Source organism: Perna viridis, chromosome 14 (genome assembly GCF_037379345.1).
Source record: "Perna viridis isolate PV_CMFRI_1.1 ecotype Kerala chromosome 14, ASM3737934v1, whole genome shotgun sequence".
NCBI lineage: Eukaryota > Metazoa > Mollusca > Bivalvia > Mytilida > Mytilidae > Perna > Perna viridis.
The window spans coordinates 2,538,811-2,555,192 of record NC_142458.1 but is presented as its reverse complement, the minus strand read 5'-3'; the positions used below and the strand labels follow the sequence as shown (position 1 = coordinate 2,555,192).

At 33.0% G+C, this 16,382-nt stretch overlaps 1 protein-coding gene across 1 annotated transcript; it reads left to right on the top strand.

Annotated features, from left to right (window-relative positions):
- Positions 1-1,811: 1,811 nt before the first annotated feature.
- Positions 1,812-9,318, top strand: LOC148597734 (uncharacterized). The gene is made up of 4 exons (XM_088561490.1): positions 1,812-2,220; positions 5,254-5,361; positions 8,634-8,741; positions 9,031-9,318. Exons 1-4 carry the CDS (start codon positions 1,929-1,931, stop codon positions 9,156-9,158), a joined length of 636 nt encoding a protein of 211 aa, XP_088417616.1. The 5' UTR covers positions 1,812-1,928; the 3' UTR covers positions 9,159-9,318.
- The last annotated feature ends 7,064 nt before the right edge of the window (positions 9,319-16,382 follow it).

Sequence of the window (16,382 nt, the reverse complement as noted above, 5' to 3'; positions counted from 1 at the left end):
ATATCTTTTGTGTCTGTTATTGTGTTGTTATAGAACGTTTTAGCCTACATGAAGAAAAGTTTGATTTACAATTATTTATATGGGCAAAAACTAATCAGTTACATACATCAATCAATCATTGTAATCTTTAGATTAGCATTGAATACGCCCGTTGAAGCAATATTCACCAAAGGCAGCTTTTCGTAATATTTTTACACCCTAACAATACATTTTAATTAAAAATCTCTCAAAAGATGTATAACAGATATAGAATAAAAGTCAATAATGATTTTTGTTCATGAATTTAAAACTGCTTCCTAAAAGATGAAGATGTAAAAGTACTACTAAATGTACGAAGACAAGAAAACGGATTTATAAAACAATACAGGTGACCATACAAAAGGGCAGTAAAGAGAAAAAAAATGCCTGACATTCATGTTGTCATATATGGGTAAGAGTACAATTAAGGAACACAAAACAAATCAGATCCATACTCAAGTCAAGTCATAATAGATATCACACCACCGAAGTGGCTGGCACAGAATTCATCTTGACTTCGTACAGGCATTTCAAACAAAATGATGGGTTGAATCTAGATTTTATAGCACGCAAAAACTCCCTCTTATATTACGGCGTGAATATACCGATGGTGTTTAGATATATATTTTTTCAAGAATTTCATTGTTTAAAGAGAAACAAAATATCCCACAGCAATGACAATACTAATTACAAATCCGTGTTGTACTGTACTAATTTACATATTGGAACGGGGTTAAGTACTGGTTATGGCAAAGATGTTAAACTTCGAAAAAGCATCCATACCTTCTGCACAGGGGATTGCACATAACGTTGACTAATTCATGTATGTTACTTTGTAAAAAACCAATATGTTACCCAAGTTTCTAGACATTCATTAATTAAAACCTTACTGAACATAATTTACCCAGGATTTAACTTTTTTATGAGCAACTCGGCGGGTGTTTCTAGAAAAGCAGAGGACGCTTAGCCTACCGGTGCACCTGGTCCATGCTCCCAGTTTTTAGTGGAGTCCGAGTTGCTTATTTGCTTTTGTTACTTTGTATGTATGATTTTAGTTACTTTATGTTCTTTGTTGTGTATGTCTGTTTTCTATGTCTGGTCTTTGTCCCTGGATTGCATTCTTTTGATTACCGCTATTACCTTTGTTCCCTTGATTACTCTTAGAACAAATCTGAATGGCAATGTGATCACAAAAGATGCCTTTTCTGATACGTTTAAGCGAACGTGATCATAAAGCTTACTTAAGTGTAAAAGTTTGTAAGAATCAGGGAAACATGGGAAAACATCACACAAGGATACGTTCTCTTTTTGAAAAGTCCATTATTTTGTATCTGCATCACTGGCTTTGCTCAGAAATTTTCAATGGAATATTGGACAAATGGGGTTTTTGACGGAGTTATCTGCCCTTGAAATGTTCATTTACAGTGAACTCAATGGCCCAGCACGATATGGAAAATCGTGTCTGTTTCTCTTGATTCCGATGGTGCAAATAGTGAAATTAAACTATCCAAATGCAGATTTTTTTTTCATACCATGTTTCACTCACTGCCTGATTCTTACAGAGACTGACACTTAAACTTCAAGTAAGAGCATCTACGTAAATGGAGAATGAACTTGTACTTAGTTTAATTATAACTATTCTATCTTTATTGATGTTAGTTGAATCATTGCGTATTTCCTTTATGCATAAGTAAATACATTCGTAGAAGACACTCTTAATGAAATACCGCCTCATAATGTAAATTGTTACGTTTTCTTACACCTCATGATATTTATCTCTTAGATCACCTGATTGAAAAGTCATTGTTAGCATTGGAAAAAGAAGTTTTTTTATGCAGATTTTATAAACTGCTTAAGTATACAGTTGATACGACGAATAATATCATAGCCATGTAAGGAACACCTTAAAAATGAAATTTACTTGGATTGTTGGGATGCTTTTATTAATTATACCTGATAGTATTTGTAGAATAGAACACCAGAATTTCGTTGTTAAGAAAAAGAAATCTGTGGCTTTTTCTAAATCAAATATATGGAGTATAAAACGAAAATCGGCAGTTTCCTGTGCTGTATATTGTAAAACGCAAGAAATGTGCCAATCTGCAACCTATGATAAACTATCTGAAGACTGTCGTCTTGATTCTGCGTTGTTTCCCCAAATGGAAGTGTCTAGTAATGCCATTGTATTTTTAGACAGTGCAGGTATGTATATTTTCTACAGTAAACTTTCAGTTAGGGGTCATATTTTTTAACTACTTACCATTTCCGAAGCACGTACTTTTTATTTTGTTTTCGTTCATTGTTTGTTTCTGTGTGTGCGTTTTTGTTTTTGTTTTTTGTTTCCTCTCCATTCGGTGACATAGTAAGTATTTCAATAGTAAAAAATAAAAATAAAGCAATGAAGAGGGATGTATTACATAAATTCATTACCAATCTTTTCGATCGCGGACAAAAATAAAAATAAATAAAACATAAAACAAACAAAAAACAGATAATACATGAATTTAAAACTTAAAATGTCTTATTCCCTGAACAAAAAATGAAATGAACAAAAACAAAATCATAACAAAACAAAACAAAACATACAACAAAACAAAATCAAACATACATATCAATTCAAACCAAAACAAAACAAAGCTTGTTAAGTTTTGTTTTATATATTGTACTTTCTGTTTAGTAATTTTCATCTTGTCGAACATTTTACCCCTGTTTCACTGTCGATATTAAAACATTCTCTCTTAACGATGTCTTAGACGCTGTTAAGGCTAACTCGTAACGAAAAAATAACAGAATATGGTTTTAGCACACATTTTTCACGGTTTATAGTTATTATGCATCAAGCTGATTTCTGTTTTAGTACCTCGGCATGTTTTATTGACGTTGGTATGTAAACATTATTCATTATAGCAATCTAATTAGTTTTCACATCAAATATCTTCAAATCAGTGGTAACTCAATTATATGAATTTAATTGTTGGCATCACGAACATTTTTAGCATTTAATGTTAACTTTTTGTTTAAAGTTTAATAAGTGTTTTAGTAGAAATTACTTGCCTTTTAATTTCCTGATTCCCTGCGCGAAAGTTGGAGCAAAACAATTAAAATCAACGTCTGTGTAGTTAAGTGCATTCCTTCGTGAGAGAAATTTGTAATAACTTATGTGTAAATAAGAGTAAAAGTGGACAACATATCATTAATAACAAATGTACAAAACTCAAAACTGGACAACACATCATTAATAACAAATGTACACTCAAACACTCAAAATTTTTGACCCAACTGTAAATGTAACGCCTACTTTCCAAATTATTTTGGACCGCTTAGGCAGTAAATGAACAATGCTAATTCTCGTAAAGGTAAGTTGCTTTAATAAACCTGAATTTTGACCTTTAATTATTCAACACGTCAATTTCACTTCCACAGTTGAAGTTAAAAATCAGAAATTTTATATATTGCTTGTTTTCCAAGAAAGATTGATACCAGGATAAAATATATAGTATCTGCAGGTATTTTGTTCTTTTGTTAATGTGTTGTCAATGTCGGAATTTTGGATCAAATTTGGACATGTTTAACAACGGACAGTCGGTATAATTACTGTGCCTTCCTTCTCGTCAAACTCCATTTGATTTGTTAGTCTTACTTTTTAGAAGATCTGATTCAAAAATAAAAAGACAATTGTCTAGATATAAACTTCGTATCTGTTACATAGATGGCAGTTTATCATCGAATAATCCTATATTCAGTTATTTCTTTTACAACTCATCTGCTACAGACAATTTGCCACATAAATTAAATTACTATCAGAAATCAACGGAAAAAGGAGTTTCGACAAAACCAAAATGTACGACAAACATTTTCAAAAATTAAAATTATATTATTTTCATTTGCCTGGGACACAATTATTGTAACTCTTGGAATATTGAGTTTTTACAATACAGCTCAAGTATCATGTTAGATATTTGGCGGATTACTTTTGTATCATGTTAAACTCGCAAAGCCAGCTTTAAAAAAAGAAACTGGCAAACTGAGGTCATTTCTGAAGAAGTTCACAGTCCACATCATGAAGTCGTCGATAATGTTGGTATAGTTATCTCCAGCATGAGCAAAATAAGTTGGTCCCAATGTCGTGGTTTCTGTCTTTTTGATTCAGGTATGAAATATCATATGAGCAGATTGGTGGGTGATTTTAGAAAAAAAACATTTATCGCTGCATATATTTTATATTACTTGAGTATATAGGGGCAACGCTTTCGCTGTACCTATGTATAATAATGTTTCGGCGCCAGCTGCAGCCTGCCTTGTGGTATGAGGGCTTTCCTTCATTGAAGACCAATGGGTGGCCTTTGACTGACATTGTCATTCCTGTAGGGTTGTTGACTCTTTGACATATATATCATACCTATTCTCGTTAAATTGTTTAATACTGTAGCATAAAAACGACACACGAACATGTTACAACAGTTATACTTGATATTGATTTGTTTTCTGTTATGTAAAAATTGTTAATTTTTGTTTCAAACTATTTCCTGTGGGTTGAGCGTATTTCAATTTTGTTTGTTATACGTAAATCAAAATTCTGTTTTTAAAATATTGATCAGACAGGTGTGTAAAACGTGAAACAAATGAATAAAACCGCAGAGATTTTATTGCCTGATCCAAGTATTTCATCACCTCCAGAAATAACCATGAAAACGTTTGTCAAATTTTGTTGAAAAACACTATGAAAAAATGGCCTAATATTTTTCCTTATATCAGCAGTCATACAATATTTACGGCATATTTTCTTTAGGAAGTATTAAATTATCTATTCATTTTTTACTAGATGTTTTGATTTTTTCTGGCAAAAAAAAAAAAACAAAACAAAAAAACCCCAAAAAGAACAGTGTATTCAATGTAGAGTATTTCCATGCAAAAACCAGGCAGAGGTTGGCACATGACAAATTTTAATTTAACAAAGTGTCGTAAATTTTATATTACGAAAGCATCTTTCCTCACATTTGAATGTTAGTTTTTTAATAAACTGCAGCGTATAAAGAGAAAATAAAAAAAATGGATAGCATCGACATTCATTTGTAAAAGGAAGTGCAAAAATTCGTTGCATTTTCTGGAACCTAGGGTAAGGGACAGCTCTTGGAAATCATTTCAACGTTTGTATTCATCATTTTACATCAAAGTCATGAGTAATTTTAAGAGTAATGTCCCCTCATTCTACCGCCTTTTGTTCATTTTCAATAGTAACACCATGTTCATCTGGACCATGCTTGAATGATGGTACTTGTAGTATAGTGGGTTCAAATTTCAGCTGTCAATGTCCCTCAGGCTTTGGAGGAACAACATGTGATGGTAAGTACATTGCATATTAATTATGATTGCATTTGATTAACACTTGAAAGTTATAATATTCCCATTTTCACCATATACAATCCCTAACTCCAAATTGCCCCCATCGCCATTCCCCACAGAAAAGCCACCCTTTTCCATAGACAAATCTCCATCCCCAATTTAACCCTTATCTATTTTTTCTTTATCAAGTATTTTCATTATCCATTGATTTTTTTTTGATTTTTTAACATTTATACTATTATTCTGAATTAAGTTTGATATACTGATCGTATCAATAATCACTTTAATAGCTAATATTCCCTTTCTCTCCATTCAAAAAGCCCATCCCCATATACCATCCCGATTCCCATTCTCCAATACACCATCCCGATTCGAATTCCCATTTCGTCAATACACAATCCCGATTCCCAATCCGCATTCCCCATACACCTTTCTATTTCCATTTCCCTCATACACAATTCCCATTCACTATTCCCCATACACATTGTCGGTTTCCATTCCCCTATGCACCATCACATTCCCATTTCCCATTCCCCCATACACCATCCCATTCCAATTCTCTATTCCCCATACACCATCCCGATGCCAATTCTCATTTTCCAATACACAATCCCGATTCCCAATTCCCATTCCCCATACACCATCCTATTTCACTTTCCCTCATACACCATTCCCATTCCCCATTCCCCAATACACATTATCGGTTCCCATTCCCCATCCCCCATACACCATCTCGATTCCCATCCCCCATACACCATCCTGATTCCCATTCCCCATTCTCCCAAACACCATCCCGATTCCCATTCCCCCATATACCATGGAATGCGAAGTTGACCCCATTATGGTACTGTGAGAGATATAGGTGTTAATAAATGACTATTTGATATCTTGTGGTCGGCTTATAAGACTTCTCCCGACTAAAAAAAATATTTTAAGGATGCCTACCTACAGTAAGGGAAACAACTCATTGGATTTCAGCATTTAACATCAATCTCATGTAAGCATCAAAGTAACTTGGATTGATTTCATACGAATGAGACCTTGATAGGCTTTGGTGAAGTTGAATATGATACAAGAGTAATTAAGGGAACGAAGGTTATAACGGTAATCAAAAGAATGTAATCCAGGGACAAAGACCAGACATGAAAAACAGACATACACAACAAAGAACATAAAGTAACTAAAATCATACATACAAAGTTAGAAAAACAACTCGGACTCCACTAAAAACTGTGACCATGGACCTGGTGCACCGGTAGGGCAAACGGCCTCTGCTTTTCTAGAAACACCACTGATTTCGAGAGTCATGTCCTTTACCCTAAGTCTACCTTCATTAACAAGTTAATGGTTCAAATATTCTTTTTACAATATAATTTTTCTCTCAAATTTTCAAGATCAAATAATCTACAATGAAACCTGTTTAAAACCAAACCCTTAAAAATCCGAAAACCTATGTAAACCAGATGCGTTTAAAGTTCATTCTTTTCATATTAAGGAATTATACCTAAAGCAGATGAAATAACTCGTACAAATCATCGGAATGTTTGTATTTAGCATTTTACATCAATCTCATGTAAGCATCAAACTAACTTGGATTGATTTGATTCTGTTTCATTTGAAAGCTTGAAATACTTTGGTGAAATTGAATTTAAAACAAACATATCACTGATTTCAAGAGGTATATACCTTACCCTAGTCTATCACCTTTAGTCAACTTCGAAAACTGGTAAAACGAACACCTGTTTATACAGATCCAAAAGGGTTCTGTTTATGCAAGTATAAATGTATCTCTACAAAAGCGTTATCTTGTATAATTCTACCAAGCCCCTGCCTCTAGAAATCAACTAGTTTAACCCTTCGTGTGAGTCCGTACTCCGTAACGGTAAAACAAAACCATGGACAGTATTATCACTTTTTTGGAAACAATGTTAGTTTTTATAGTAAGTTAGTGCTGGATTATTTTTGCCTCAAACTGAAAACTACTATTGAACATTCGAACTTCATTATTACTATTCACACATGACTAATCAATCACAGAGTAATCAAGGGAACCAAGGTTATAGCGGTAATCAAAAGAATGTAATCCAGGGACAAAGACCAGACATGGAAAACAGACATACACAACAAAGAATATATAGTAACTATATTGTAAATCATACAAACAAAGTAACAAGAGCAAATAAGCAGCTCGGACTCCACTGAAAACTGTGACTATGGACCAGGTGCATCGGTAGGGTAAGCGTCCTCTGCTTTTCTAGAAACTCCCGCCGAGTTGCTCATAAAAAGTCAAGTCCGGGGTAGACAAACGAGGAAAGAAAAACTATGAGCCGTTGAATAAATCAGTTTTCATGGTGCAGATGGATACATCATAACGATCCACGAGTTCATGATGACGACCATTTAACTTCTGTAGTAATGACTTCAATCTTGTAGCAACATAACCCTGTTCCAGAAGCCTATTTGTTAGAGTCCAAATGCATCATTGATCACTAATTGGTCACAAATCGTATGTTAACTGATTTGTTACCTGTGTTAATCTAAAACATATAACAATCCGAAAAAAAAGTAATTAATGTCTATGACATTCCTGACTGAAATCTGATTGATAAGTTCAGTTTGACAAAACAAATGAAAGCCTATGAGATCTTCGATGAAAAGATTGAAGTGTTAAGTTTTTGAATAAAACTTCAGTTTAAGGTTTTTGAATAACAATTAGGGACATACTCTCGTTAAATTAAAGGGTCGTGTGACTAGATTTTTAGCAAAGGGGAGTAACTTTCTTTATATTTGTCATCCGACAGACTGGTATTCTGTCAAGTTGGAGCAATGGACATCAGTAGACTTCAAATTCAAATATTCAATTTATTAGAGCCACTGTAAGTGCTTGGATACTTTTGAGTAACTTATTTCAAACCATTCAGGTACTTAACGACGTGAAAAAAGTTTACGTTTCCAAGAAAAAAAAATGTTTGCTCTTTTCCCTTTCCCCAATGAGACCGCTTACCAGGTTGTCGGGTGTTGGTGGGTTATATACCTTTGAAAAATTTGCTAAAATGGCTTGAAAAACATCTATTGCATCAACCGTATATTTTTCCATGGTATATTTTCATGACAGTACATAACGTTTTGGGACCGCCCATTTCCCTTATTAAAACATCACAGCTAGAATACACATCTTCAGTTTTCCTTCTTTTAAAGAGGGAACATTTATTAATGTAATGATTGTTCGTGAAATATACTATATGATCAATACATTTCATTATTTTCAATAGTAACACCTTGTTCATCGGGACCATGCCTGAATGGTGGCATTTGTAGTGTTGTTGGTTCAACTTTCAACTGTCAGTGTACCACGGGCTATGGGGGAACAACATGTGAGGGTAAGTATATTTAATGTTATTGCATTGTGCAACATTAAATAGTAGGTGAAATGTTTTTGGACGACTATTTAAGACTGGAAAGGAAGGTTGAAACATATGTTTTGAGCCATATTTATTTTAAACATGTTATTTTGGCAGATGCATCTAATCCAATCATTTACTTTCATACATGAAAAAGCATATTATTCGGATAAGAGTGATTTGAAAGATTAAAAACTAATTTCTCCCTATTCTACAGAACAAAATATCTAACAAAATGACTATATTTCATTCAACATATTTTTTATAGTTGCATTATCGTCTTGTTCGAGGGGATGTCTTTGGATAGATCCAAGCAATGTACCTGTTACGTGTCAATGTGATGTATGGTGTGTTTACGATGGGAATTGCTGTGGAGACAGATATCTGTATTGCTAATAAAGTTGCAATGCCTGATTTGACCTTGTTTTAGACTAAGGAATACAGACATAAAGCGACATTCATAAATAGCAGCATGTACTTACAATGTGTCTAATTATATTTTTGACGACTCTGTACTTCTTCCCTGATTTCACTAATATTAGTACCACACTTGAAATTTGTACAGAGTTTTAAGAAGAAAGGAATTCAACAAATTTATGACAATTTATAAAATAAAATTATCTAACTTCATCTCTTTTTGTCGCTAACGAACCCATTATGTTTAACAAGAAATATATTTTTCTCTGTCGCAGTACCTGCGGAACTTACTACTCCTTACTCGTAAATATTTGTGAAAAAAATATGTTCACGTTCATGGCCCAATACATCGCTCATTTGACACTGATGCGGATAAAATCAACTCCTGGTGATTAATGAAATACCCACCTAGACCTTACTGCATCCGGAGGCACATAAGACTAGCAAAAGTCTAAACAAGTCGGTCTGAAAGACACTACATTGCATTGTTAATAGCTTTTCTCAGGCTTAATCCATCGCCAATTTCCAAAGGCAAATAGCTTTTCTCCAAATGCCTTTAGTTCCATTGATAACTCTTCTAAACTAGAACCCATTCGGAACAGTATAATGTGTATGGTTTAAACATAGGTTTGGTTTATCAACCTTCAAAATACATTTGAATTGAAATGAGGTGACTATGACTCTGGTTTAGACAGGTTTTCAGTTGATTAAAGAACCAGTTGAGAAAGATCCTTATGTATTTAAGTTGTGGGTCACCTGGTCCTTGCTCCCAGATTTTGAAGAAGTCCGAGTTGCTCATGTACTTCTGTTGCTTTGAACGTATTATTTTAATTTATTTTGTATTCTGTTTTAATGTGTGGTATTTGTCTCCGAATGACATCTTTTTTTAATTTACAATGGAATCTTGGTCAACATCATGCATCATAAATTGAAAACATTCTGAACAAGGACGAGACTTACATTATCCAGTAATTACGCTATGTTATAAAACACATCTATCTGTTTACTAGACAAACCAAAACAGAAAAAAAATGCACACCAAGAGGTCTTTATTGTTATGATATATTTTGTAGATCGAATTAATTGCGTTGTATTTTAAATAAAGAAAAATTATGCTCGTTCAAACACACCAAGCTACCATAGTAGTAGTTACAAGAAGTGGCATGATCGTGTTGCAATAGTTTGCAACAAAAATGGCGTCAATAAGTGGCTTTAACAAGTAAACTTTCAGGATTTACATCTATTATGTTCAGGTATCTACGTTTTCCCCGAAAAACAACTGGAGATTCCCTTTACAAGAGACTATTGTATTTCGGAGCTATAGTACTTGAAGTTCACAAACGATCGAATCTATTGATATTACCTGTATTGTGTTTTTGTATTACAGGTTGGAAACATTTGAGGAAGATATTGGTAATAAACTAAACAAGTTAAGAAATATTTCATATCAGATTCGTAATAAAAAAGCCAACACGTTAAGTTCCCAATCAACATAGTTAAAAATTGTTCTTATAGTACATGTATTGTTCATGGGTCACATGTGCAAAGACTGACCCACTGCCCCTGTTTAGTTTTTTAGCTATTTAAATATTTTTTGACAGTTTTGGTGTATTTCATTTTGCTATGACTGTAAAAGTCTAAGGAAGTTCAAGTGCTTAACTTTTGTTATTTTAGTTATGAAAGGTCAGTATCACGTCAAAATGTACGCTAATTTAGTTCGGCCGATTTATTGCTTACTTAATTTTCCCTTGAATCAATACGTTACGTGTATTGTACTGAGTTTTTATTTTATTCTTGAAAAAATGCGATCCCAGTTACCAAACAACTGTATGAAATAAGAATATTAAGGTAGTAAATATATGGTAATGGAAATTTATCTTGAAATCAGTGGTAAGGTTTTATCATTTTCAATGTCATCCAGACCTATCAAGCTTTGAAGAAGAATGAAACCAGTCAAAGTTAATTTGTTGCTTACATATAAAATGCTGAATACAAACGTTCCAATGATTTGACCAACCATTGCGGTATCAGTTGCTCCAGTTATGTTATATCTATTTTCTCAGATTTATTTTGGACTTGACTTGATTATGAATCGGATTATTTTTTGGTAATTTTGTTGTTGTCCTTATTGTAAGAAGTGTGTTCCGAAAATCAGCAACGATAAGTTCTAACAGCGTGTCAAAGAGTAATCAAGGGAACCATGGTTATAGCGGTAATCAAAAGAATGTAATCCAGGGACAAAGACCAGACATGGAAAACAGACATACACAACAAAGAACATATAGTAACTAAAATCATACAAACAAAGTAACAAGAGCAAATAAACAACTCGGACTCCACTAAAAACTGTGACCATGGACCAAGTGCATCGGTAGGATGAGCGTCCTCTGCTGTTCTAGAAACACCCGCCGAGTTGCTCATAAAAAGTCAAGTCCGGGGTAGACAAACGAGGAAAGGAAAACTATGACCCGTTGAATAAATCAGTTTTCATGGTGCTGATGGATACACCATAACGATCCACGAGTTCATGATGACGACCATTTAACTTCCGTAGTGATGACTTCAATCTTGTAGCAAGGATGTTGCCACAGATGAAAGGAAAGTTGACAATTTTAAAACTATGGCGCGCCGAACAAATCAAATCGCATGGCGTATAAAAAAGTTATTTTGTAAACGTTTAAGATATCTTTGTATTTGTTTAATGAAATACGTTAGTAAATTTTTTGTAATTTGCGTTTGTAATAAACATTTCTAATGTTGAGGTGTACAAACCAGAGTGTAAAGAGTTGTTAAATCAGGAGATCCGATATTACTTTGGTTTATAATAAAGTGTCCACGCTTTTTGGGAACCTTTGTATGTCAATGTTTTTGCCAATCTTTAAATTTAGGACTTTGTGGATTCCCCTTCACCAAATATTGCAAGTTTGGGTATGAGGCACGTGTGTTTAAAGGAGAAACTTCCTTTCAGCAAAATTATAACCATCAAAAAGGAAAGAAGAAATAAAAATATCTTACGTGCAAGAATGATTCATATTAAAAACAAATCAAAATTGACGGCAATGGTATATTTTTAATTGATTTTTTATTTGAAGTAATTGTCATTTGGCAATCAGGTAAATTCTCGTTCTATAGATAATAAAAAGTGAAACAAAAATATGGTCTCAAAAATTCGGCACGGGAATCACTTAGGATGTATGTGGCTCTGGGACTATTGGAAAAACTTTATATGTCACGATATGTTGGATTGAGATATCGTTTTTGGGGTGGTACAATATAAAAATGAGTCGAAAAGATGTCATTCGTCTACGAAAATTTAAATGGAAATATTTAAGAACATTAAATAATAAAAAGAAGTTAAATTATAGAATTCAAACACAAATTATCTTCATGAAAATAGAAAAAAATACTGCTTTATTTACATATTTTTGTTTGTTATAAAATAATAACTTACAAGACCTATCATATATATTGATATGCTGTACCACGAGTTTGAAGGAGCCACCTCTAATCACCAATTCTCAAAATACTTTCAAAAAAGGAATTTGTAGTAAAATAAAATTAAACATTCAGATAACATGCTGATGCATGATTAATTCACATACATAATGCAATTTGGTACATGAATAAATTCTACCCTTGCCTATTTAGTACTTGACGTTACTACTCCATAGCCAACTTACTAAATCTGTAGTGATCGATTCTTTAAAATGCAGGTAGTTATGATAGTACTGTCATTCTTTATTTTTTTCAGAGCTAGTTTTCTGTAACAGCAAGCATTTTATTAAGTAGATATCTATATGTGTCTATATGCTTTATGTTGAGGTATTCCATGGAGATAATTGGATGTATTCTTGAATGTGATTTATGGTCTATTTGTTTATTGTTTTAGTTCATTTTTGACCTTATATTAACGGGGTTACGGCCTTGTAAAACTAGTTAAATTCCTCACCAGATTGTATACGGCCTTTTCACAGTTCGGTAGATGTTGGTCATTGATTTGTCTTCTTGTCGTTATATTACCAATGTTTAGTTTGATTTAAAAAAAAAAACATGTTTATTACCCGGGATTTTATTTATTTGTTGTGCGGGCTTTCCAGAGATTACTTAAAGGTCTGCTTACACCCTTGAAGACTTTTTGGTGATCTCTGAAAATATTTACTATTTTGTATAATATATCATACACCGGTGCATTTGTAACGTTTTACCATATCTGTTCTTTTCCAACAAAAATAATTGCAATCTTTGAAGTCTGTGAAAAGATACCGCTGCGCTTGGTATCGCATTAAAACAAATTTCATTATAGATTTTTTTTTATTACAAAACTGAACTTTAAACTTTTTAAAACGAGGAAAATTGGATAATTTATACAAATTGACATTTAAATGCACATGAATATTCTCTTGATTGCTCTTCCACATGACCATGTTTTGATCAATAAAATAGATCATTATTTTCTGAAATTAAATAACATAACTAATACACTCATCTTGCGTATGGCATTTCCAATTGTATCGTTTATTAGTAGTTTCAAGTTCAATTATATACAATTAGTCTGTAAAGCGAAAAGAACGTAGTGAGATGCCAAGCGTGGCGATATCTGTTACTGTTTGAAAAAATCTCATTTTGTGTTGAATCTTTATTGATTAATATTTTTGTTAGATTCGTAACATTGTTCATTATCACTTTTATACATGTGCAGAGGACTAGAGTCCGTATGTTTTTGTTTTGTCTTTCTTACATATATATGTAACTTGCAGAAAACGCAATTACTTCGTCAAAAGTGTTCAACCATGTATTATAAAACTACAAATTCCGATGATTTCAATCGATTTAAACTTTAGTCAGCTTTAAGTTATAGACAAATGATATTTCTATTTGATTTTTTTAGATGCCAATGCAACGAATTTAATTCCTGAAAGCTATTTAAGCTGTTTAAGCTACTTAGCGACTCTTTCTATTCCCTGTGGTCCAATAAATTGTACGTCACGATCGTGTCACTCTTTGTTACCAATCCTATGACATCGTGCTGTGTTCGAATAAAACATTTTTTTCTCCATTTCGAATCACGACGCAATTTAGTGCTGACTAGAACAAAAAATCATCATGATGAAAGAGACTTTTAGGAGTGCAATTGTTTCTTTTTTCTATAATTATATTGAACTGCAAAATGATAGTCTTTCAGTGCATCTAATTTAAATACACCTCTGTCTTAGAATCTGGCAAAATGTGTAAAATATGTAACACATGAATTTAAAAAAAATGCTGTGCTTTTATTGCATTATCTACGGATCCATGCTTCTTAACCTTCAGAAATATCAATCAAAGTATTTGTAAAACTCTTCCCTTTAAAAAAAGATAAAATTTAATTGAAATACATTTTAAAAATTAAATAAAATAGCGAGAAACTTTTCCCATTTTCTCCTATATAAACAGTCAATTATGCATACGTCATAGACGTATTAAAATACATTTAAATAGCTTTTCTATATACATGTATATGAAACATTTTTGAATTAAAAAGAGATCAAAATGAGCAAATAATGTGTAACATATGCCTGATGTTTACACAGAATGGTACCTAAGTGTATGTGTATGTTTAGTGTCATAAGGTGCATTACTTCTATAGTTAAAAATGATACCTGATTGATGCTGTACAATGTTGCAATCGAAGCAATATATACAAATGGAATATAGGAATGAGGAAATGTTTTATACTATGATGATTAAATCTGAAAATGAGAAATAAGTTTTTCGGGAGGTGATTTAGAAATGATTGATTCATTTTTTTCAATTAGAAAACTTTGCCACCAAGCAATACGTATACTACTTATAATGGTTACTTTTGTGAAAGACTGAAGAGTGATACATGTAATGTTCAATGTAAATAAATAATGCATTTTAATGGTTCAGCAGACTTTTTGTATCGCTTAGAACTCTGAAAAATAGGCTTCTGGAACAGGGTTATGTTTGCTACAAGATTGAAGTCATCACTACAGAATTTTTATGGTTGTCATCTTGAACTCGTGGATCGTTATGGTGTATCCATCAGCACCATGAAAACTGATTTATTCAACGGATCATAGTTTTCCTTTCCTCGTTTGTCTATCCCGGACTTAGACTTTTTTATGAGCAACTCGGCGGGTGTTTCTAGAAAAGCAGAGGACGCTTATCCTACCGGTGCACCTGGTCCATGCTCACAGTTTTTAGTGGAGTCCGAGTTGCTCATTTGCTTTAGTTACTTTGAATGTATGATTTAGTTACTTCATGTTCTTTGTTTTGTATGTCTGTTTTCCATGTCTGGTCTTTGTACCTGGATTATTTTGATTACCGCTATAACCTTGGTTCCTTTGATTACACTTTCATAATAATTTATCAGCATTATGCCTTGTCTTTATCTTAGCATCATAAGTACAATATAATAAACTAAAGCTATGTATTTAAGCCTACCTCAAAACGTGCATTTATATCTCAAACTATATATCACAAATGAATAGAATCTAAACCACACACACTGTCCAGTCCGTTTGTAAACATAATGGATCAAAAAGATGCCGATTGTTTCCTGAACATAATCAACTTACAATTATAATTACAACAATAAAATACAACTGTATATCATAACAAATGATTTTGTATTATCAAACCAAAAACTGTCACAGCACAAAAATTATATTAGACCAGCCATAAAAATACTAAAACTACATGTAGGCTATTAAGAACAGATATTTACACCTGAACATGAAGATTTTACATGTATATCCATGCTCCTCCTGAACGGTATATCAAAGTACTTCATCTAATACAAGACACTTTAAATTTGCAAAACACTGAATTGCAAATCTTGCGCCGCTTTTTCTTCAACCTACCATGTCATGTGAGTAACCATTGGATGCTGATTTGCATGGGATTTAATGAAATGCATTTTATTTTACAATATTTTATAAAATAAATGATTGATTGATTGATTGATTGTTGGGGTTTAACGTCCGAGCAGCATTACTTCAGCTATATTCAGACAATGAACATGAAATGGGTAATAAAATGAACATGAATGATGATGAAATGAAAAAAAAGGGATGGGACACAAGGACAATAGGGTCCACAAATTTCGATTGTCACTGGAAAAAGGGAGGGATGGGTAAGGTCGGGCAATTTAGCCTCCTGTGGCGGAGCGCAAAGGTTCCTACTCCTATCGAATACCAC